The 24,334-nt window shown below is 41.5% G+C and overlaps 2 protein-coding genes across 2 annotated transcripts; both read right to left on the bottom strand.

Annotated features, from left to right (window-relative positions):
• Positions 1-14,924: 14,924 nt before the first annotated feature.
• Positions 14,925-16,601, bottom strand: GSBLH_T00004141001 (uncharacterized protein; the record flags this gene model as incomplete). The annotated part of the gene is made up of 1 exon (XM_013042995.1): positions 14,925-16,601. One exon carries the CDS (start codon positions 16,599-16,601, stop codon positions 14,925-14,927), a length of 1,677 nt encoding a protein of 558 aa, XP_012898449.1.
• Positions 16,602-21,671: 5,070 nt separating this feature from the next.
• GSBLH_T00004140001 (uncharacterized protein) lies at positions 21,672-24,264 on the bottom strand (the record flags this gene model as incomplete). Its single annotated transcript, XM_013042994.1, has 3 exons — positions 21,672-23,150; positions 23,235-23,413; positions 23,451-24,264. 3 exons carry the CDS (start codon positions 24,262-24,264, stop codon positions 21,672-21,674), a joined length of 2,472 nt encoding a protein of 823 aa, XP_012898448.1.
• Between the last annotated feature and the right edge of the window lie 70 nt (positions 24,265-24,334).

The raw sequence follows: 24,334 nt of genomic DNA, 5'->3' as shown, positions 1-24,334 counted from the left end.
ATTGTGTATCACATGCTTCTCATCGACAAGACAATACATTTTCGGTCTGAGACCCACGAACACCTTGATACGATGTCTGTAGTGTTCATCCTTGAAGATGGGTTCAGGCAGCTTCATGTAAAAGTTGAGGAACGATGACAACAAAGGGAAATTGTTCTTGTCCACTTTTTGATCGTAATAGTTCACGAGTTGCTCATAGAAGTAGCTCGTGTTATCCAACTCCGAGTAGTCGAATGATTTGTACATTTCATACATCTTGTGAACGATAATGCCCTTGTCACTCAGTTCCACAATGATCGAATTTGTGTCCTGTCCCAGTAATTCCATGCCATCGAATGTGTTTTTGAACACATTGTAGTAGAAATCGTATATGATGTATTTGGACAAGTCCAGAATGGCAAATCCAATGAAGAATGGCTTCTCGGCTTTACGCACCTGTGTATTCCGATTGATGCTAATCAAATTCTCGGAATACATGGCGCTTTCTGCGATCATGTCATATCCATGTTTCTGAATAATGGCCTTGCGTTCATTCCAAGTGGTGGCGAACTTCAATTTCATTCGTTTCAACCCAGTTTCCACGAGCTTGCTATATGTCGGTCTTGCCAATAACTAAAATAGTTTTTTTCACAGTGGTGTTGGATTTCGCTCGCTTCTCACTCAATATGTTCACATATTCGAATATGAATGGAACGTGTCTGAAGGGTGTATATGTCAAATGCTATGAACGAAATCAACCAAAGTAAATTGAATAAATCAATGTCGTACATATTCAGCAGCAATGGAAACAATTACACGTTCAAGAAGCTCGATACCATGCTCATCAATATGCCCGAGAACGATGGCAAACATGCCCTCGTGCGTGAGACAGTGGATGGCGTTCCTCAATATTCATGGACGATACCTTCTGAGTGTTTTGTGAAAGTCAATAATGCCACACTCTTTGAACATACACCCACATCTACTCAACCATTCAATAATCAATGCCAATTTGAATTATCTTCTGCTTTATATCTCATAATCACATCGATTCCATGTTACAATGAGAATTATGCCCTATTCAAACATTGTGATTCCATCGAATCGATTGTGGATAAGGGATACAAGGTGAGTGTTTCAATGGATGGTGTGTCATTGATCGATGTGCCCTTCATCGATACACTCAACAATCTTGTGACCCTTTCCCATACCAAACTGATAAATGGAATCGAATGGACAAGTGAGAGTCATACGATCTCTGCATTCACGAATATCTCTTCTCTTGTATGTCTGGGAGGTGTGAAGAGCATCACAATCGTTTTCAAACACTTGAGCGAGGTTGTTGTTTTTTCTTCTGGGTGCTTGTAATGGGTCGATGTGATTTTGCTTCCTCTCTCAATGCATTGGGTTCCTTTCGACTCTTGGATCGAGTGATGGGTAGTGCTGGTTGTGGTTTACATTTGCTAGCCAGCAGTTCCCAATCATAACACTTCTGTGTGCTATCGCTTTCCACATCTTTCACTTCGTACATCAATGGCATGATGTGATCGTCAATGTCAACAACTTCAACCAAGTCCTGAGACCATTTGCTCGTCAATGATCGCTTTTCCAGAATGCGAGGTCTTCGTGTCACTCCAACATAATCACCAACATCGAATTGCGGTGTTGTGTCCTTTGCTGTCATGTTGGATGGTTCTGTTTTCTCCGTGTACAAGATATCGTTGTTGTTGTTAAGCCAAATGTCATTGGGTGTATATCCGATGTCTCTGATCTTCCTTCCATTGTGTCGACGAACTGTACCATCGATCAAGTCGAACCATACACCTTTCCATTGATTGATTGAATGGAGTGAAGGAACCATGATGTATTCCTTGATATCTCGAATTGTTCGTTCGGCTAGTACTGCCTTATTCGCTGAATCCATGTGATACATAGTGATATCATACTTGTTCAAGATGTTGGTACGAAAGATGGCATTGGTGAACTCGGTACCTCGATCCAAGCAAATATGCTTTGATGATTCGCCATATGTTTGAATGATATCCTTCATTGCATGCGTGACTTCTGTAGCACTCTTACTTTTCAATTTCCGAGTCATCAGGTATTTCGAATATCCATCAATACATACAAGGACATATTTGTATCCACGATTCTTGTAGAATCCAGTACTCTTTTGTGATCCCAACACTTCCTGTATCGATTTGTGTTGTTTGGAAAAGAAATCGATAAGATCGATGAAGTATATGTTTTGTTTGAATCCACTAATGATCATTCGAGTGGCACCTCTTCGTTTTGCTGGTTTCCATAGTTCCTTGATCCCATTCATGTTCCACACATACCTCAATAAATGAATCACTATATTCAAGGAATGAATGAGTTGTGTCAGAGGAAAAATCACAAACTGGTTATAGACTCGAAATACATTTTCTCCACTATACACTATTTCAAATAGAACATCACTCGCATTCAACATTGTGATGATCGTTTCGATATCATATGTACCTCGTGGAATCGATAGAGTATGGAGACTGGATCCAAATACACTCATAACTTGTAGCCATTGTGGAAATTGAGAATGTAGTATTAATCATGGTGTTCAGAATGGCAATGATTTCACTCAGTGTATAATAACCAGGCGAGATCGTTACCTCTTCACCATTGGTGTTTGTCACCACATTGGTTGAGTCCACATTATTGAACATGACTTGATTGGATTTGGATAGAACAGTTATGGAAGTGATAAATGGATTTCTGAACTTGGAAGGATTGATCCAATCGAATGTACTATTGAGAGGTGAATCTTGTATGAGAATGGAATAATGCATGTTCTCTCTTTACCAAAGACACTTATGACTTGCATAGACAACAATAGATGGATTTGTGATGACAATGTACACACATTGGGTTTCGGTCATTACAAATAGACAAACAAACATGTAAATACAAGAGAAATAACAATAATTCACCTTTGCTAGGTATGTCTACTGCTTTCTTGCATCCAAGTATAACTGACACAACAATCACAAAAATAGAAATGAGCACTAGGTTGATAGTAGAAAGGAGTTGGCATAAGAAAGCGCGAAACCTGGTTCCTGACCGATGATTGTCGACCAGACAGCCTGGGAACGATAGTCGAGGACTCAGAATCGGTTGGTCGATTACAACGATGGACAAAGGGTCGCAATTGTGGTCATGGAGCAAAATAGCATATAAAGAAAACTGCCACCAAGTTTCACGCAAATAGTGCCATTCCCTTACTACTATTGTTCCATATTAATGAGGTTTAAGATAGCTACAAGTTGATAAATCATATTATTATTGATCGAAAGAGCTTTTTGTTGTAGTGAAAATAGGATCATTTTTGTTATGTGACATGTATCAAATATGGATGAGTTCACCAATAGAAATAGGAAGGATGAATCAGTCATTTACCACAAGTATTGTTGTATTTCCTTTGATATATGACTAATCTGTATAATATAGTCTCGAGATACTTTGAATCAATACTTAAAAAATGAATATCTGCAATAGAATAACAACAAATGTGTATTGTTTCATTTTGGTACATATTGTGTGATATGAATTGTATCAAAGCCCATAATGAATTCACATTCTAAATGTGACAACTAATAATGTTGCTAGTTCATGTTATAAGCTTAGAGAAGGAATGAGCAGTATTAACAAACAAGATTCTTCACAATAGTTATTCTCAATAGTATTGATTGTGAATAGTTGATGTTTTGTCATCATCATCATCATCATTGTTCTGTATGGGAAGATAGAATAATGTGTATTTGTGATTGATTGTATATTTTGGCTTATTAGTATATTCCATGGAATAGAATACTGTGAAAATAAGATAGGGAAGTGTGGAATAATCAGAAATGGCCAATGTGAATGAAAACAACAACAATACTAGAATGTAATAAAATAGTAGAAAATAACATATGTGTGAAGTAGCAATGGAAATGCAGTCATTTTCACAAATTATGACGAACAATAGCTGAAATGATGATATTTCACAGGGATCTGTTTTAACACATCCTGATACGAATTACATAGATCATGCATAGTTTTGCTTCAAAACAAACAAAATCCAGACAAGCACGATTCTGTCATTTCATTGGCTTAACACAATGTTTGATTCTGTTAAATCCATTTTCATAAAATAACTAATTCTGAGTAGCAGGAACAATACTGTTGATACTTAGTACTGGAATAACCAATCCATGAATGAATGATTGGAGTTTGTAGTAAATTCCGTTATTGTTAGTTGGAATGCACAATGATTGGTATATAGTGGTTGTAACTGAATGATTTATAGATATTATCACAGATTGTATGCTATATGTGAATAGAATAGTACTGGAATGATTTGTGAATTGGTCACAATCTATTGAATGAATATGAATTGGATGTACAAAGATTGCATAGCATGGAGATGGTTTGTACCATGAATGGATGAAAGAAGAAGAAATAGTATTCATTGCTTAAGATCTTAATCCATTCAATGATATGTATTAGTTATTTATTATTGATGTAATACGTGATAATGATAATGAAGAGTGAATGAGAGAGAATCGAAATGAATGGGAATGTGATTGGTTGTGATATTGGAGTTGGATTCGATACGATTTCAGCAATTCAACACTGAAATGAAAACAAGCAAATGAATGAATGAATGAATGAATGAGTAATCCTACAAACATCGATTTGAATTGAGTGCATACTGTGATTATGTATATTTTGTACCATAAGAATGAATGATGGATTGTTGACAAGGAAATATCGTTAAATCTGTATAAAGTGGACCAATCATGTGAATTGCAATGGGATATTTGAATGATTATACGATCAAATGAATGAATGAATAAATGAATGATATCTTATCTAAGAAATGATTGACAATCTCAAGACACTCCTCACAACCAATGATCTGTAAATCAGTAACAAGGATCTCATTCATTCATTCAATCTATTCTATTCTATTCTATTCTATTCTATTCTATTCTATTCTATTCTATTCTATTCTATTCTATTCTATTCTATTCTATTCTATTCTATGTATACAGTGATCGATTCCTATTCAATAAGTCAAAATCAATATCCTAATTCAATATCAATCATTCTATTGTATTGTATTGTATTATCTACCGATTTAACAATGGATTCACAAATGTGAATAATCATCCAATATCAATCGATTCCAACCATTCCATTGTGTCACTAGCAAATCCAATCTTATTATTATTCATGATTATTCATGATTATTCATGATTATTCGAAGCAAGCAGTTTCCTATCAATATTGAACAAATCCTAGTTCAAACCTATTCAAACCATCATTTGTATATTATTATTATTATTATTATATAGATTGGATTCATCATTTGTGAATGTTCAATATGTGATCATTGGGTCATTGGTAATAATAATGATGATGATAATGATAATGATCGAAAACAATGATTGATTGATTGATTGATTGAAACAACAATCATAATTGAGTATCATTGTTAAAATGGTAAAGAAGAACATCATAATAATCAGGCAGGATTGATATTTTGATAATTATAGAATCATGAATTGTGAACAAGAATCGGTTTAAAACAAACAAACAAACAAACAATCAACCAATCAATGGAGATGTTTCTAAACAAGGACAAATCACTAAACTAATCAAATCAAATCAATATTATAGATTTAATACTTGCTTTCGTGGACAAGATCAGCGAGAATGGAAGAAACATCTATGAATCAAATCAAATCAATCAAACTATACTCGAAATTGATTTCGATCGAACCCACCAGAATGAATCAGGTAGCTCGACATTTTGAAGATTTGGAATATCTAAATACTATCAATATTCAATATTCAGAAATACTTTCCAATATCACTACACGAGTTTCATTGAAACTATATCCTCTTGAAGTAATTGATGTTAGATTTGGAAGATCTACAAAACAAATCATTTACAATCAATTCATTATTACTTCGCATTATCAATGAACTTGAATCATCCCATGATCTTCCAAGAAGTGTACCATAACCGAGTTGAATGGATTGTAATGATGGAAGATCTACATCAATCATTTCATTCGAATTCATTCAATACTTTCAATTTTTGTTGATAAGGGATCATCGAATGCACGATCACCTAATGTAATGGATTGTAGATTTGGAAGATCTATGCATCATTCAAATACTCAATATCATATCAATACCTCGAATCACAAATGAACTATAATCGAAATTGGTTGAATAACTACCAATTGTCCCAATTTGAATGGATTGTAATTGTGGTAGATTCTTCAATTCAAAATCGCCAGCAAAATCACTGAAACTATATTCACCAATTTGAATGGATTCCAATGATTCACAATTCAATATGTGGAATGATTTCGATTTATCATCACCACCATTCTTCTCTTGAGTAAATGAATTGCATCCGATTTTGATAGTTTTCAATCGATTCAATCCGTCGATTTGGAATGTTTTCACTGATCCAAAACATTCATCGCCGATTTCGATTGATTCCAAATTATACAACAATGAAACATCCCAATCAACCAATACACATTTGTCAGTCAGTTTCAAATGTTTCATTCCGATATTCAGTGGTTTGCTTCCATCTCCTTCATATTTTTCTTCAATATCACATTCAATTCCATTACACCATTCACATTCATTCACTAATTTGCCATATCGATCATACACTTTTCCAATTCCAAATCGATTATCATCACACCAATATCCTTCATATTCAATACATCCATTATTATGATAACTCGTTCCATATCCAAATCGTTTCCAATTGATCATTATGCCCTTGTACACCAATATTCCATCATCATCATACATTTCACCATATCCAAATGGAATTCCAAACTTGTTTTCTGCTAATACCAATCCTTCAAATCGACTTCCATGATCCAAATCCACGATTCCTTCTTCTACTTCTATGGATTGTTCTTCATTATATGAAATAGCACCAATTTGATGATTTCCAAACACTTTCAACACTTTCTGTTCATTGAGGACAAATCCTTGATTCATGAATATTCCATTATCAAATTGCAATACTACACATTCTTTGTTACTCAAAATGAGTGAAATCCAGCCATTTGGTTTCCATTCTTTACTTAAGCATCCCTGCACACTTTGAATAATGGAACTATCAATATGATAGTTACTAATAGCAGAATTGACAAAATCAGCAATGTTTTGCATGGAAATGAAAAGAAATATGGTAAAACGGTTATTTTGGAAACAAGATCTGTTTCATTATTTCTCGATAGAACACACGTCATAGATTATTGTGTATGGCTTTGATATGCTGGTATGTTACAAACTAGAATACATATAATAAAACCTCATTTTCTCCACCCATTTCTATTTTCTTTATTTCGGTGCATTTCCATCTATTCATTTATTTTTGTGTTATTTTCAGATACTTATAGCTATAATTGTAAATTATTACGCATTTTGATCACCTTTACTCTCTCATGTTAGAATGGCTGTTCTATTAAGTCTATAATGGATATATGTTCTTCAAAATATATCAATTATGTGTTTGTTAATCTTGTTTTGCAACAATCGAACTCACAATAGTAAATACTGTTGGAATGGTTAGATTCGTAATAGAGAGGATGGCAGTAGTATGTAGAATGCAAAATTCATCATTTCTATTTGACAAGTGGATTATTGTATTGATTCTCTGTAGATACTTCGATTCTCTTCTGTCACAATGACCATCCATATTGAGTACAAAGAATGATATTGCAGAGAAAGGAATGTGGTTCATAGATTGAAATGGTGAATAGGAATCATAGTATCATTAAACAAAACAATCGATTGAATAATATGATGGATGGAATCCATGAATCCTATGAATGAAAACCTTGCTTTCTATTTGATCAACAAAACAATGTGAAATGCAATGTGATTAACATAGCAATAGTATACAATAAACAAGTAATATTGAGTGAATGAATGAATGAATATGCCATCCATCATAGAGATCTCTTCCACTCACTTCCACTCCATCTTTCCATTCCACTTCGCGAGTAGCAATCCGAGTTTCTTCATCGATCCAGTATCCTCGACCATTTCGAAGAAACGATTCTTTCGATTCATCATACACGAATTCACCCACATAGAGGGGAATTCGATTCGAAGCGATGGTGTTGTTACCGTTTCGCTTGAACTCAATCATGATAGTTCCTTCGATCTTGCGGATGATCTCCACCAGCTTGTTTCCCTTCCACATCCCTTCAAGCAGCATGGCACCCGTTTTATCGTCATATTGGATGCCCCATCCTTCTCGTTCTCGCTTCTCATTGAACTCACCATGATATATCAGGTGATCACTCGCATGCAAATAGATTTCCATTCGCTCGCCTCGGACATGGTTTATTATACGATGAAAATTCTTTCTGTCCCAGATTTCATCATAGGACTGCACAAAAGCGACGCATCCTTTTTCAAATCGTGTAAAGTCACCGATTTCGTTCTCGTCTGCATCCAACTCGTAATACATTTTTAGTATGCCATTTTGGAATAGGCAAACCTTCCCAGCTTTCGTCAATGTGTATTCAGCCTCGTGATCACCTTGATAACATTGGAGGCTATACTTGCAGCCGCCAATAGTGATTCCTTTGGTTCACCATGCGTTATGTAACCGCCCAGGAGAAATTCGCTTCCCTTAAGTTCTTCCATTCTACCTATTTGGAATCACATATCCTTAGCCTCTACTCTTTGAATCCGTAATTTGTAACCAAATATAAAGAATTTATGAAGAAAACAGAGAGATCAGTTTGTTTCCTTACACCTAAGTATTCTTCATATTTAAAAATTATGACAGAGTGCTACCATATACACATTGGATCCAAGATTTCCAAGTGAAGTACTCACTTGTGTTTCGCATCATTTTGTTCACATTTTTGTGGTTGAAATAGTTCGGAGGTATAGATATTTATAATAATAATAATATCAGGATTGTTTGGAAACACTCAGAATGGAAAAGTCCATTTTGTTGTCTACTATGTCTGTATAGGTTGTATATTTATGATATCATAGTGAAATCGTGTTATGAAGCAAGGATTTGGTTGTTCACTCCACTTTGTCTAAATAGTCTATATTATCATTATTATCATTATTATTATTCTTTCGATAATCCAATCTATCCATCCATGATTCTAGCCAAATCATTTTGATTTGGGAATGGTTGGGTTTGAAAGCAATTAAAACTAGTAAAACTAGTAAATCGAATCGAATGGAATGGAATGGAAATTGGTTTTGATCCAGTGATTTTCACACAAAGAACCTATCTTCGCACATCGTTAACCATTCACTCCATTTTCTATCATTTCCTTATCCTAAACCAACCAACTAACTCTAAATACACTTTCTTTCTATCTTTCTTTCTTTGTTTCTTTGTTTCAACTATCAACTCACAGCACTCTATTATTATTATTATTATCAACTAGAGTCGTTTGGTTCCTCGTTCTGGATTATTCTGTTCATGTTTCTAAATCATTCCAACACCCTACACACTCTAAATCTACATTTTCCTTCTTTCCTTCCTAAACACATTTTCGATTCTCATTCAAATCCTACAACGCTTCAACCATTCCACATCTCTACAATTCCATCCATCCATCCATCCATCCATCCATCTTCCAAACCAAACACCGCAACCATTTTTCTCTCAGCAACTGCCAAATCGGTCTGGATCGTGGAAACGTGGAAACATCGCGACCCACGGCGCACCAGGCGTGATCGACGAGGTGGGCGCGGATGAGCGCGCCGGTCACGTCGTAGGCGAAGAGGAAGCGGAGGCGGAGGCGGAGGCGGAGGGGCTGGGTGACGGAGACCACGGTGGCGTTCTGCGCCCAGTTGGACAGGAAGAGATCCAGAGAGCCCGGTCGACTCTGCACACCTTCGTAGGGAGCCACGGACCCCACCCCATCGCCCACCAGATTCCTGCTCACTCACACCCACATCCACACCCACACCCAGAGCGAACCGGTGAGCGAGGAGGTTGGCTCGCCATCCACCACCAACACCCAACGAATTCCGACGTGGCCATCGTGGACACTCCGAATTGCCTGCCCATCCACTCGGCACTGCCCACTTCGCTCGGGACGCACTCCAGCGTGTAGGAAGTCGCGGGGATCCCACCCTCCAACACGTCCCACATATCGCGTCCCGCGGGGAACCAGACGGTTCGGCGGAAGGAGGAAGGAGGAAGGAGGAAGGAGGAAGTCGCGGGAGCGCGAAGCTCGCACGTGGCGGTGCAGAGATCATGGAAGGATCCGGTAATCGCCATCGCACAGTCCCACTCAATGCCCTCCGCCTGATTCCACACACACCGCATACAGAACCGCGGGGATCTTCTCTTGGCGGGAGAGATACCCGGTGAACGCGGCCACGCTCAGATAGATGGGTGCGTGCTGCACGCTCTGCACGCTCTGCACGCTCTGCACGCTCTGCAGGTCCAGGAAGCAGTTCGTGCTGGCGACCTCGCTCTCGCTCTCGCTCTCGCTCTCGCTCTGGATCACGGCCATCGACGCCATCCACGAGCGTCGCACCACGTAGTACCGAATGCTGGCGCCGCCCAGCTCCGCCGGCTCTGCCCACTGCACGCGCAGCGAGGTCGAGGAGAGCGCGGCCACCTCGAGGTTCTGCACCGCGCCGGGCGCGACGACATACGCGGCGAGGGTGATGGGAGAGGAGGCCTCGGAGAGGATGGAGCACGCGGCGGAGCACAGCGCCACGCGCAGCCAGTAGGCCACGCACGCATCGAGAGAGAGCGAGAGAGAGAGAGAGCTCGGGTTGCTGGACGTCGCCCTCTTGGAGGAGCGCGTCGGCGGCGAAGAGCTGGGAGTGGGAGCCAACCAAGGCCTGCACGAAGAGCTCGCACCACCACCAGACCCAGCGCACCTGCGTGGCTTCGAAGGCGGCAGCAGCACGACGGGCGCGGAGGGAGGGAGGCAGGCAGGCAGGCAGCAGCACGACGGGGCGGTAGACGGAGAAGGACGCGAAGGCGGACCAGGAGGCGCCCTTGCGGACACGCCAGCTGATGGCCATCACGCTGTTCACAATGGCGCCCGCCACCAACACGGAGCGCGTCTCGAAGAACTGGGTCTGCACATTGCTGCCCATCAAGGCCATCCATCGGGGCTTCATCGGAGATGCCACTGCTCCAGGGAACCTCCATCTGCACAGACACGTTGCGCTGCGCTGCGCCTACTCCACTTCCCTCATACCAATCGCGCTCTCCACAATCCGAGCAGGCCACAACCGAACGCCAACCGAACACCAACCGAACGCCAACCGAACGCCGGCGCGGGTCGAGAAGGTCGCGATGAGGGTTTCCGCGGGGAAGGGGAGGCCGTTTCGGGACACCAACCTGTTGGCATTGATGTAGAGCGTGCGTGCCTTCGCAGAACCGCGGGAAGGAGCCATCGAAGGCGAAGGCGAAGGCGAAGGCGAAGGCAATGGTGTAGTCGGAGATGGAGATCGCGGTGGTGGGATAGGAGAACGTGGCCTCGGCCAATTCAAACACGATGTGGATGTTCATGGGCTCGAATGGGTCGTTGATCACCTCGCCCACGCCCACATTGCTCGTGCAGTACATCGTGGATTGCTTCCCATCTCCCATCGTCCACAGCGCCACGTCCCTCGCCCCATCGCCCGCCACGCAGCGCAGCGCAGCGCAGCATCGGCAGGATGGGCTGGCAGGAGCCCGTCCCCTATCGATCGATCGATTCCCACTGCTGATAGGCGTTGCACCCATCCGTGATCATGCCCCACTAGTCCACATCGCACTTCGTATCCAACACTTGCCCCAAGTGCCCTTCCGGCTACCCCGCCGCTTCGTCCGCGGGGCACACCACCGCCACGCACCTCACCTCTCTTCCATTCCAACACTTCCCACACGCCCGCACCACGCACACCTCCACCTTCCCATGCTCCACAGACCCACAAATGCAGAACTGCACCGTCTTGGAACTCGCCTGCTCCCACTGGCCATTCCAATTCACTCGGCTCGCATCCATCAGAGGCGAGGACCGTCCCCACAGCAGTTCGCATACTCCGCCTTCTTGTCCCATTCTCCCAAGTTCCACACACGCTCCGCTTCTACAAACCTACAGCTCTTGCTCCCATAGTTTGCCCTTTCACTCATCGCAAATCCGTTCTCTCTACCACACTCTACCACCCCACAATATGAAAATGAAAATACGAGAAACAGAACAGATATCCTAGGCAAGAACGTCGTGCCTGTACCAGATACCTCCCACGTTGCAAGTTATCTCCATGTATCCGCGGTCCCACATAGCATGAATGGGTTCGCCACGTTGCACAGTTTGAAGCACAGAAATTCCTCACTCGGAACACACTCCACACAGCAAAAATGGAACCAGGGTCCACCGCCATTATGGTATTGAATGCGTTCACGATGCATATCTCACACACACAGTTTAGTCAAAGTAACGATAGCAAAGACTACACTAGCTTCTTCAAACACACCAACTTGAGGACAGAATCCATCCCAGCTACAATACTTACACTCCCACAACACAACACACAAAAACACATAGAAGTCCGAAAACAAAACAAAAGACAGGGCATACAAGTCCAATTCCAAATTTTGAATACATTCAAACCCAGTAAGACGAATCTAATAGCTTTTATTGTAAAACAAATGATTTCAAAAATACACAGGAATTGTGCAATTGTGAAAATAGTGTTAAAATTGGGTATGAGTGGAAGAATAGATTTCGAATAGGGAGGGAGTTGTTTTTACTGTGGAGTGGAAGGAGATGAGCGGAAATGGGATATTGTGGAATGAATAGATCGAAGAGTGTTGTTTCCAGTGGAAGCGTTTTGTTTTTCGTTCTATTCATTTGGAATTTTATATAGATGGGATAGAAAGAAATAGGGTATGTAGAAGATGATGATAGGAATGAAAATGGAAAAGCTAGCGATAAACAGTTTTTGGGTTATCATTTATAGTAATAATATGTGATATGTGTATAGTAGAATCGAATAGTAGAGTTTGTGAGAAAGGTGGGTGTGTCGTTGAAGAACTGAGCAAAATAAGGTAGAATACATAATATATTTTATATACGAACAAATAGAGATATATTCATATTCCACTGTTTCTAGGTTTTTCGATAGTTGGTGTGCAGTTTTTGTCGTTTTGATGCACTCTGAACCTATCAGAGTTTGTTGTATTGCCAGAGAATACTATCTCTTATTCTAACCCATATAGTATCCCCCACCTGCCAAATAATGCAGAATATTTCCTATTTAAAGGAAGTATCGAATTGTACACTTCAATAGGGATACAAAGTGATTCACAATGTTGTTCTATTACGAGCATGAATAACAATAGTATACATAATACTTGCTGTTTGAGTTGGTTGATGAAAGTGAAATGCTTTGGTTCCCAACTCATTAGGATGAATAGAATTACTCACTAATAGTGATATCAGTATTGTTGATGATAAAGCTGAAATCCATAAGAATGGACTCTATGGGAATGAGTAGTTGTCCAATATCAAGCTGTGAGACATATCTGGCTGATTATTTGTTGGAAGCAACAATCAAACTATTACTTTTCAGATATATATAGACGATAGACATTGATATCTATCTATCTATCTATCTTCTTGAATACCTTACTGAAGTTGTGCTTACAAGATATCGTGAATGAGATGTAGACATTCGAATTCAAGGAGATCGGGCGGTCATTCGCGTCTGTCAGTACCCAATCAATGGAATCCAGGTTCGATTGTTCAATCACATCGATCGATAGGTTGTCCCAGGTGATCATGTTGTTCAGTCCCATCGATACATGAATCAGGTTATCGATCAGCGGACTCTTCAGACCGAATGTTTGAGCATTGATACTACTGTAGACTCGGATCACACTCATGCCGTTCGTGATGTCGTAGGCTCCTCTGGGTATTAATACCTCGTGTGGGGATGTCCCCGCATCGATTAATATCACTTGATCGGATGGTACGTTGTGCAACACGAAATAGGTATACAACGTCACAGACGATATGGAACATTGATCAAATGACAGAGGATCATCCAGCTTCACTTCCTTCTTCGTAGTATTACCGAACACTTCCATCATACTGAACTGGTTCATCGGTAGAATTGAGGAAGGCACTTGATCAATCACATCTTCGATCGTCAACTGGAGTTCGAATTCGCCGTTCAATCGCATGATATTACCATCCATATCGCGGAATAGGAACATCAATCGGTCGAATCGGGTTATCATCGGAATGCAGATGTCTTCCACGGTGCGGAGATAATTAACCTCGGGATCGTCAATAATCATTGTGGTGAGCAGGTTGTTGTTCTGGTTGGCAATCTTCAGATCGGAGGAACGCACGAAAGACGATTACACTTGGATCACTTGGCGATTTCGCGTGATATCAATCACGTTCGATCCATAGAACGAAGCGGGTAGAATGACCATTTGTCCTTCCAAACCGAGGATTTCTCGAATGTCCGGAGCATTGGTGAAATCGATGGTGTGTGTGGACTGGATATAAATACACCCATTACTCGAAAGCCTTCGTAGATATCGAGAACGTAGTATAGATCATGGTGTTGAGGATGGCAATGATTTGACCGATCGTGTAGTATCCAGGAGGAATCGTTAGCTCCTCGTCATTCGAGTTCATGACCACATTCGTAGAATCCACATTGTTGAACATGACTTGATTGGGTGTGAAAAGAACAATCACAGAAGTGATGCAGAGTTTACGATACTTAATATGGCTGATTCATTCGAACTTGCTGACCTGAAACGATCCTAATGAGAATCTGCTGATTTCGACCGCCATGGATTTGGCTTCTAAGACGTAAAATCCCTACTACTTCTATCAAGTTTTTAAACAAAACAGAAAGAAAGATGATTAGATTTTAACAGCCTTCTTGTCACTTGTCTTCTTGTCACTATTGTTCTTGGATAGACTCTTCTTGGAAGATGTACTCTTCGCGCTCCTTCCCTTCACACCACCTACAGCCTTCGCTTTTCTAGACACACGGACCAAAACAAAGACGACAATCGCAATAACGATAAGCGCTATGACCACCAAAACGATGATAGTCGCAATAGATATACAGGCTCCCGAAATTGGACCCCATTCTCCATCCTTTTCTCCAAGGTAGCAAGTTCTTCTCTCAGTCCCCACGTATGCACCACCCTTAGCGCAATCATAGACAAAGACTTCTCCAACATTCGTAGTGAGGAAGTTTCCATCATCCTTGCAGGTTCCCCTTCTAACAGAAATATCGATCTCAACAAAGGTGACGCCAACCAGATTCTTTCCGTAGATTGTGTATGCTCTTAATGCCATTTCTTCAACGGGAACTCCAGTGATTTCTCCAGTCTTGGCATTCAGCTCCAATCCAAGAGGAAGCTGGATATTTTCACCCAAATAGAACTCCTCGATGATGTTCAAATACGAAGGTTTAGCAACATGGACATTGGTTCCCAGGACAAGATTGTAGATAGAAGCATCGTACAAAAGTTTATCAGGGACTTTCTGTGTGCAGTACTGGTTGTTGACGTCACCCAACACACCCCCAGAGCACGTGCGGTACGAATATCCACGATATCCTTCCTCGCAAGAAGCGGGCGAGATTTCTCCCTCTCCCACAGACGGATAATCGCCGATTCCAGGACACACTCCAGCTCCGCTAGGCTTGCAGTATTGGAGAATGAACGTGCTTATGTAGATTATACTGTAGGCAGCAACATCCACCTCATACTTGATCTGTTTGAATCCAGCAATACCCAAGGGGACGGACCACGCAGTACGGTCCATGTACTCAAGAGTCTGTCCAGTGACTTCCAAAGACGAGGTGTATTCATCAGATGTCTCCTTGCGAACATACAAAGAGAATCCGAATCCCGATCCTCCATAGGGAGACTGGATGGCGAAGCTGTTAAACTTCGTTCCTTCCAGATTTTCCACAGCCCACTCGACATACGACCCCTGGGAGTTCGCTTGGTAGCCATAAGTGGAAGGATTCAGATTCAACAGTTCTTCGACCGTTATCATATTCACAGTGGATCCGTCAATCGAGCTGTATGTGTCCACCACAATGGAGCAGTCGTTCACGCCAAACACGCCAGTAGCATCGAACACAACAGGATTCGAGGAGGACTGGCCAGCTGGAAGATGGACCTCAAATGCCATGATGTTCTTTCCGGTTATTCCACCAACCGTCGACATGATCACATGGAACTTGGAGAACTCCTCCGCGTCGTGGACCTGGAGAGATTGTGATTCTTCATCGAAATTCTCTTCCAGATTGAATCGAGCCACCAATCTGCCATTGAAGTAAGCAGCAACTCCTCCAGCATACTTCACACGGATATTCAGCACATGGTAGTTGGCAATATCGGGGATGTTCACTTCCTTGCGAATGTATGTTGTGACTTTAGAATTCGTTCCAATATCTTTGGCCTTCTTCGATGCCCATGTAGAATCATCGAAATCCTTAGAGTTCCAGTTCTCCACATAATCATAGCTAACCTTCCATGCAGTATACTCAATCTGGAATGGGAAGTAGGAAGAGAACATTGTGCTCACAGAACTCACTGTATAGCTAAGTTGACCCAGTTCAAAGATCATTTCACCCAAGTCTACCGTCAGCCAGTATCCAGCGGGGTTCGACCACCCATTGCCGGAAGCATCGAGCAGCTGAAGGGTGTAGATTCCATCATTCAGACAGAAGTCTCCGTAGTTCAGGCTGTATTGAGCCTGGAATCCATTGTTCGATGCCACAACGTTGCCAGTAGTTCCAATTCCCTGGAAAACCTTATAGGAAGCATCTTGAGGATAGTAGTCCGTTTGGGCGACCAGCGTCACCAGAGAACGACCTCCCGTGCAAATTTCAACAGAGAGCGAGAACGAAGTAGTGGAGGTACCTCCAGTTAGCTTAGTTGCAGTGATGGAGTAGGTTGTAGCCACCATTTCAGCCGTAGCAGTTCCAGAAATCATACCAGTACTCGAGTCAAGGATGATTCCCGCAGGAAGAGCAGGAGTAATCTGGAAATTGAAGTAATACTCGGAGTTGGCATACACTTCTCCCATCTCAATATCCTTAAAGATCGTGGTTGGAGGGTAGGAAAGATCAGGAACCTCCATCGTCGTGTACACAGATTTCAAATCCAGGGTGTTGAATGACCAAAAACAGTCCGAAGTGTCTCCAGTCGCAAAGTTCTCAAACCGATACTGATTGTAAGCCTTGTTGTTTGCAAAGTAGATCGTGTGCGTTTGACCGATCTGAGACCAGGTAAGATTGGTTACATTCGTCAGAGATACCCACTCAGCACTTCCATCCCGAGCCTTAATAGAGAACTGATGCGGTTGCTGCGTGCTTTGAGTATAGGATAATGAAATATCCACAGAGTTGATCCATTCATGACGATCGTTGTTGAAAATAATATCCAAATAGTTTGTGTCACATATTGAATAATAGGCACTGTATCCGAAATACTGATGGAAAACATAGGTCGGTGATCCATAGATTTTTTCGTAATTAACAGTGTAGTCAAATACACGCGACTCGACCTTGTCTCCCATCATTCGTAAAGTACAATCAAAAATCGCTTCCTTCTGGTTTGCATTGGCAGCAACAATTGCAATGGCGATGGTATTCGACCCCTGCTGGATGAGGTTCACAGCAGCGGTATCACCAACTTGAACCGTCTTGATGGGAAGAGAAACCTGACGATACATCGTTTCCGTGTAAATGTTGTCAGCATAACTCGAAGTGCTGATCGTAGCATCCGTCAATCCCTTTCTATACGCTTCGTGCCCATTCAAATAGACAACGCATCCATACTTGAACTTGATGGAAAGAACGAATCCAGCGATGTTGTTGATGTCTGCCACATTGAATGTCTTCTTGTACAGCTGGATCTGGTTGGAAGAGTCAGGGAAATTGCTGGTATTACCCTCTGCCCATCCTTCCGTGGAGGTCGATGAATACCAATCTGCAGGAACTTCGCCATGCTTGTAATACCAATTCGTTCCAGCAAAAATAGGATACTGGACATAGAAATATCGAGAAGTGGGAAGGCCAATATACATATCATATCTCATACGAAGAACCGTCTCCATTTCGTTTCCGGACAATACAGTACGAACATAAAGATTAGAGGCTGAGTCCCAGTATGATAGAGTAGATCCAACAGTCACTTGATACTTTTGTCCAGTGAGGCATGCAATGCTTGTCCAGTCTACATTGTTTTCCTGAATCGTATTATAGGCGACAGACATCACCACTTGCTGATTGGATGTGTCTTTAATCTCGAAGGTCTCATAGAGCGCGTTCCATTGATAGGTCCGAAGAACGTTAATCATTGTTCCCGAGCATTCTTGGATGGTAAGCGTAAATGTCCCAGAGTACGTGTTTCCAAGAACAGTCGATGACACAGTGATCGATACTCCAGACACTGCCGTGTTGACAATACCAGAAATGACACAAGTGGTAGAATCAATGGTAAGTCCCTCGGGAAGATTCTGAGCCGTGCACGACGTGAATTCGGTAATATCTGGTCTGACGTACACCTCCTCATACTTGGCCCAGAATGTGTACGTACTTGGAGTGAACGTGATTGTTGTAGGAATTGCAGTGGCGCAAGTCATGGGTTGCAACTCATACATGTAAATGTAACCAGTAGCAGAGTCGATGTTAGTCAGACGATAATTGTTATAGGTTGAGGCATAGAAGTAACCAGTAAAAAGCTTATACGTGTTGCTCTCATAGACAGCATCTGTCACAGTAATGACATTTGTCCACTGCGAATTATCATTCGATCCTTGCAGAGTCATAGAAGAAGGACCGTAATAATTGAGAGTATATGGGAAGAAATTCATTGCATTGATATAGGGTCGAGGGCCGTTAAAGCTCATGGTGATGGTTGCAGGCAGCTGGGTTGTATACAGATAATAATAGGAGAACTTGTCGAAATCAAAAACATTTGAAGGGCTTGTATCAGAGCTTGAGCTCAGAGTGACAGACTCACTGTAGATAAAACACTCCGTGTTAGCAGCCGTAGGAGCCATAGTAGCAAGAAAAGCATTGAAATCGACGGTAGTTTGCGCAGTATAGAAATGGACCTCCACAGCCAGAATCGACTGTTGGGCAGCCACCTCAGAGCCAGGACGAATAAAACCACGATAAGCAATATCAGTGTACTGTCCAGTAGCAGCCGTACTCGAAGAAATATCCCCGGCAGGCATGTTATCACGATAGACCTCAGCTCCATTGATATAGGCAACCACTCCAGCCTTGTAGTACAGTCTCACATCGTAAGCAGCCATGTTCGCAAGACCCACGAACTGCTTGCGGAAATACTGAGTACCAGAGGCAGAAATCGTAACAGCGCCAAGTGTCACTTCACTCCAACTACTGTCAGAGAACGAATAAGCAGTCCAGCCAGTCGAAGCATCTCCAGAAACCATCTTCCACGAATCTCCCTTGATAATACCATAGTACAGAGAAAATGTATAAGTATCCTTAGAGTTATCTATCATGTAGTTCTTGAAGACTGCGTTTCCATAAGCTCCGTAGATGGCAAGGTAAGATCCTGCTTCCCAGGAGTCGCCATAAGAATCAAGGAGCTCAACGGTGTATTGGTTGTTGGTCGAAGTAGTTAAACATTGTTCAATAGTGCGTTCTTCATTTACAGCAAAGGTGGGACTGGTATAGAGCAAAGTAGATCCAGAATAAATCTTGAAAGATTCTTCATATGCGTAATACGGCCCGCTTTTCTTTACAAACTTGACGTATGTCTGTTGCGAAGTACATACGATATCACTCAGCGCAAAAGAAACTATGATTAGAGAAAGATGAAATGTCCATACACATAAGCAGATGCAATAGCAAGCGATGCATTCTGTAGAGGATCCAAATGTTTACAAAAAAAATATGAAAAATCATGCATATCCAAGTATCATAATTACATATCCAATTATAAATGGGTATGAGCCAATTATTCAACATCTCAATGTCCCTAATCTTGTAATTATCGAAAATAATAGCTAATTCTACTGTATATTAATGGCATAGATAGATTCCTCGTAAGAAATGCTGTGATTATACTATCTACACGGGATCAAATGAACAGTAGTTAAAAAGCTCCTCATAATGAACCATTCTACTTATTAGCTAAAAACTAAAGGAATAGTAGGTCAAAAAAAGTGTCGCCTAAATAGAAACGCATTACAGTCATTTTCAACCATTACTATCCTCTGATATTATTCCATCAGCTGCTATTCAGCATTCCAAAAATGCAGCTCATTCCTCTTGTACAATGTTTATGATTGGAAATACATTCGAATAGCGGTCTCCTCGCAGAATTGTTCAATTGTTACATTTTCCTTCATCCCAAATCTCCTTACTATTTTCATCGAATATCATAAGAATCTTAACACAAATATCGATTTACCACAACACAAGGAAATGCGAAATTTAGTATTATTGATTTCTGTAGTTAACATGATAGAGTCGATGTATTTAGCTAAAATTGTGGTTGACAACAAAGATTCATGATCATGATCATGATCAGAGTTACAAGTGGCCTTTATTTTAGGTTGTGATGTGAATAGTGATGTTCCTATAATGTGTGAGACAAATTGAGGAATATGATGGAGTTTTAAGGTCGTTATGATAATAGATATTAAGATAGATAAATCACCTAGTGATGGTATTTTGCATTATATCAAGAAATCCATTCTAACAAATGGAATATTATAATTTGCCTATTGACTTAATTAGCATGTTGAGATAACACAGTGAGTGTCACTTTCTAACAATAACAGGTATTGATGATTATGCAATTTTTATTGGTTTTTTCAAGTATTATAAATATGATATTATCGATATAATGGTTATTGCCCTGGAAAATAGAATTGCTTGATAAGATCTCGCATAAGATTACGATTGTTGATTATCATACAATACTCACACTATACAAGCAAATGTATTAATAATAGTATTCCTCTCTGATTCGTGCTGCATTCCTTGATTTTCGGCTGGTACTGTAGTTTCTCAGTTCCTTGCAGTGGCTTTTAAAGTGGAATGAATCAATAGGGATAGTTCACTATGCTACATAAAATAATACAGCAAATAAATATAAGATCTGCCGATACAAAACGTGTTTCTTGCTACTATTTGCTTATCAAGTTATACTTGTTTTTTACCTTGACTTTCCTTTTATTTTAAAGCCATATTATTGTTTCACCACCCTGTAGAATTTGTCATTGGCTATTACACGCAATAAATATCCATAGAAGTGCTGAGGTTAAAATCACTTTTGATCTTATCGAACAAGTGATAGAATGCAGATTGAAAGGAATTGTCCAAGAATGAAAAAGTATCGTAGGAGTTGGAAAAAGTGGAAACTATTGAAGATGTGGGTGGCTTGATGTTTTGAGGATTCCTATGTAAAATTGTGTATAGTTAAGCGATAGCGGGTGTAACAATGCAATACAAAGAGCCTTGGTGAATCGAATACTGGGAAGGAGAATGCGTTCAATAGCCGTATATGTCACCTCTCCTGCTTCTCACTATCTGCAACAAACATAACCATCTCGGTTCATCCCTTATTAGACTGTTCATCTTCAATCCGCACTTTTCTCTCAACTATCTCCTTCCACTTTCAATATTTCCACTGTCCCCTTTTCCCCATCAACACGAAGTCTCATTCCGCTCTTGATCTTTTTCATCAGATCCGTAATTCCCACCACGCACGGAATTCCGCGTTCTCGAGCCACAACACTCCCATGAGTAAGAGGTCCTCCAACCTCGATTGCCACAGCCCCCGCAGGAACAAACAACGGGGTCCACCCAGGGTCGGTGGCTCGTGCCACCAAGATGTCACCCTTGTTGACCACTGCGGAGTCAGGATGCTCCACCACTACAGCCGTGCCTTCGTACACTCCAGGTGATGTGGGTAGTCCCTTCAGCATAGAGGGAGGCAAGTTCTTGAGCTCCTGCATGGTGGCGTTGGAAATCGTTCGCATGATGCATTCCGGACCGAAAATGACGCGAGGGAACGGCTGCGTCCTGCCGAACTGATCGATTTCTTTGCGTTCCTTCACAAGATTGCGGAAGTTCGTGCCATCAGCAATTCCCTGCTCCATCTCCAGCAGTTCCTCCATTTTGATAAAGAAAATATCTTCGGCGTTCTCCAGCTTTCCCTCGTTCTTCAAAGAATTACCGATCTCCAGAATATAGCCTCGCATGCTGCTCAGAATCGAGATAATTCCATATTTCGGATGCTCGCGATAGCTTAAAAACACTTGAGCATAGGGAAGAAGCTTCTTCACTTTCTTCTGATGAGACTTACTGAGCTTCGACAGCACTGATTGGATCGCCTCCTCTCTCTCTTCATTGCACGCCTTCTCGTCTTTGTATCCAGTTGGATCGATGTTTCGGATCATACGAAGAAGCAAGGAAGGGTGATTCTGATAGCGCGGGCTCGCAATATCGATTTCCATCGGACCTCTTCGACCAAAACGAGTCATAAAATCATTCCATTCCTCCACAAATTGCTGCTTCTTCGGATCGGACGACTTCGACATCAATTCAATGACTTCATTCCCTCGATCGTTCTCATCTTCGCACACCTCCTCAACGAAACGGTTCAACTCTTCATCCGAAGCACAGATCTCTCGCAACAATATCACCATTCGCATGACCGAATGATTCATTTGACTTGCAACGTTCTCAGGGCGATTTCCCCACATTTTTTGAATTACTTTTTCTTCGATTCCATACGGCTTCACGATTTTGCTGATTTTCTGCATCGATAAAAAGCTCAAAAGCAAAAAGGGAGCAATCGTCGGAATAAGTGCAATGATGACAGTGTGGAGTCTGTCAAGATACTCTTTCAAACTCTCTGGATGTTCTGCATTTGGCTTCCCACTCTGCTCGCACAGTGCAATGAATTCGGTAATTTCCTTTCGGATCTGTTCGATTGGGGGACGAGAGATGAGGAACTTTGCCATTCTTTTCATGATCTTTCCGAGAACCGCCCTAAAGATCTCCTTGAATGCTTTCTTGCTTAAAGTGTGCTTATAATAGGGATAATCAGTCGCATAAGTCTCCTGCAAACACTAACATAGTAAGAGTAGTGTATATTCCTACCGTTCCAATTTCGTGATCCGCCGCGCCTGCAATGAACTCTACAAATAAAAAACAAGCAATGAATCCCAACTAAAAGCCTTCTTTCGAACAAGAGGGTTTGAGAATAATACTGCGAAATTGATATAGGGATGTCCACTCACTTGAGTAACATACTTCTCAGACACTCCCACTAATCGACGAAGAACGGAAGTTCCACAAGGAGATACAGGCTCCGTTAACATTTGAACATGAGCTAAACAATTATCAGAGAGCAGAAGCAATAATCCTACAAAAGCTAACCCATGCTGACCATTGTATGGAGTCAGTGTTCTTTAGAGGATTCATACGATCGGGAATGATGGGCAGTCGAGTGATTGGTCTGGCTTGAACAATGAATAGGGAACCCCGATAGAAGCAGAACTCAATATCCATCGGAATGCCATAATACTTTTCGATGTCACACGAAACTGCACACACTTCGTTCACTTGAGCATCTGTAAAACACGACTTGGCACCTTCCTCTTCATTCAACTCGATCTTTTCTGTTCCAGGTTCTGGGTATTTGGACCTGAGCTTGAAGGCTTGCTGTCCCAAAACACAGTCCACCACTTCCATTGGGCGTTTATCGTATGCCTTACGAACTGTCCAGTGATCAGTATTGACCTGGCCACTGACAAGTGCCTCTCCAAGTCCCTGGACGCCATCTAAAGAAATGATGCCACGAGAACCACTCTGGGCATCTGCCGTAAAAATAACTCCAGAAGATTCGGAAGGAATCATCACCTGGACAACTACTGCTATGGATGTTAGGTACGCTGGATACCCGTTCTCGATTCGATAAACAACGGAACGTTTTCCAAACAAAGACTTCCAGCAATTGCGGATAGCTTCGCACACTGCATTGCAATCCGCATGAACATTAAGAAACGTGTCGTTCATTCCAGCAAAACTTGCTTCTTCCAAATCTTCCGTAACTCCTGAGGAGCGGACAGCAAATAATGGGTTAGGAAGTAGCGGGTCAGATACAATGCTGTTGAGAAAAGTAAGAACCGATTCCCGTAGCCAATCTGGAGTGGGGGTCGAATCAATCTTCGAAATGATCATGCTTATTGCTCCATCAATGTCGTTACCAAAATCGTCTAGATTCTCAAAGAGAGAGCACGAAGAAGCAAAT

The sequence above is a fragment of the Blastocystis hominis genome (genome assembly GCF_000151665.1).
Source record: "Blastocystis hominis, Singapore isolate B (sub-type 7) whole genome shotgun sequence assembly, scaffold_5".
Lineage (NCBI taxonomy): Eukaryota > Bigyra > Opalinata > Blastocystidae > Blastocystis > Blastocystis hominis.
Note: the sequence above shows the minus strand (reverse complement) of the source record. Positions and strands in the feature narration are given on the sequence as shown.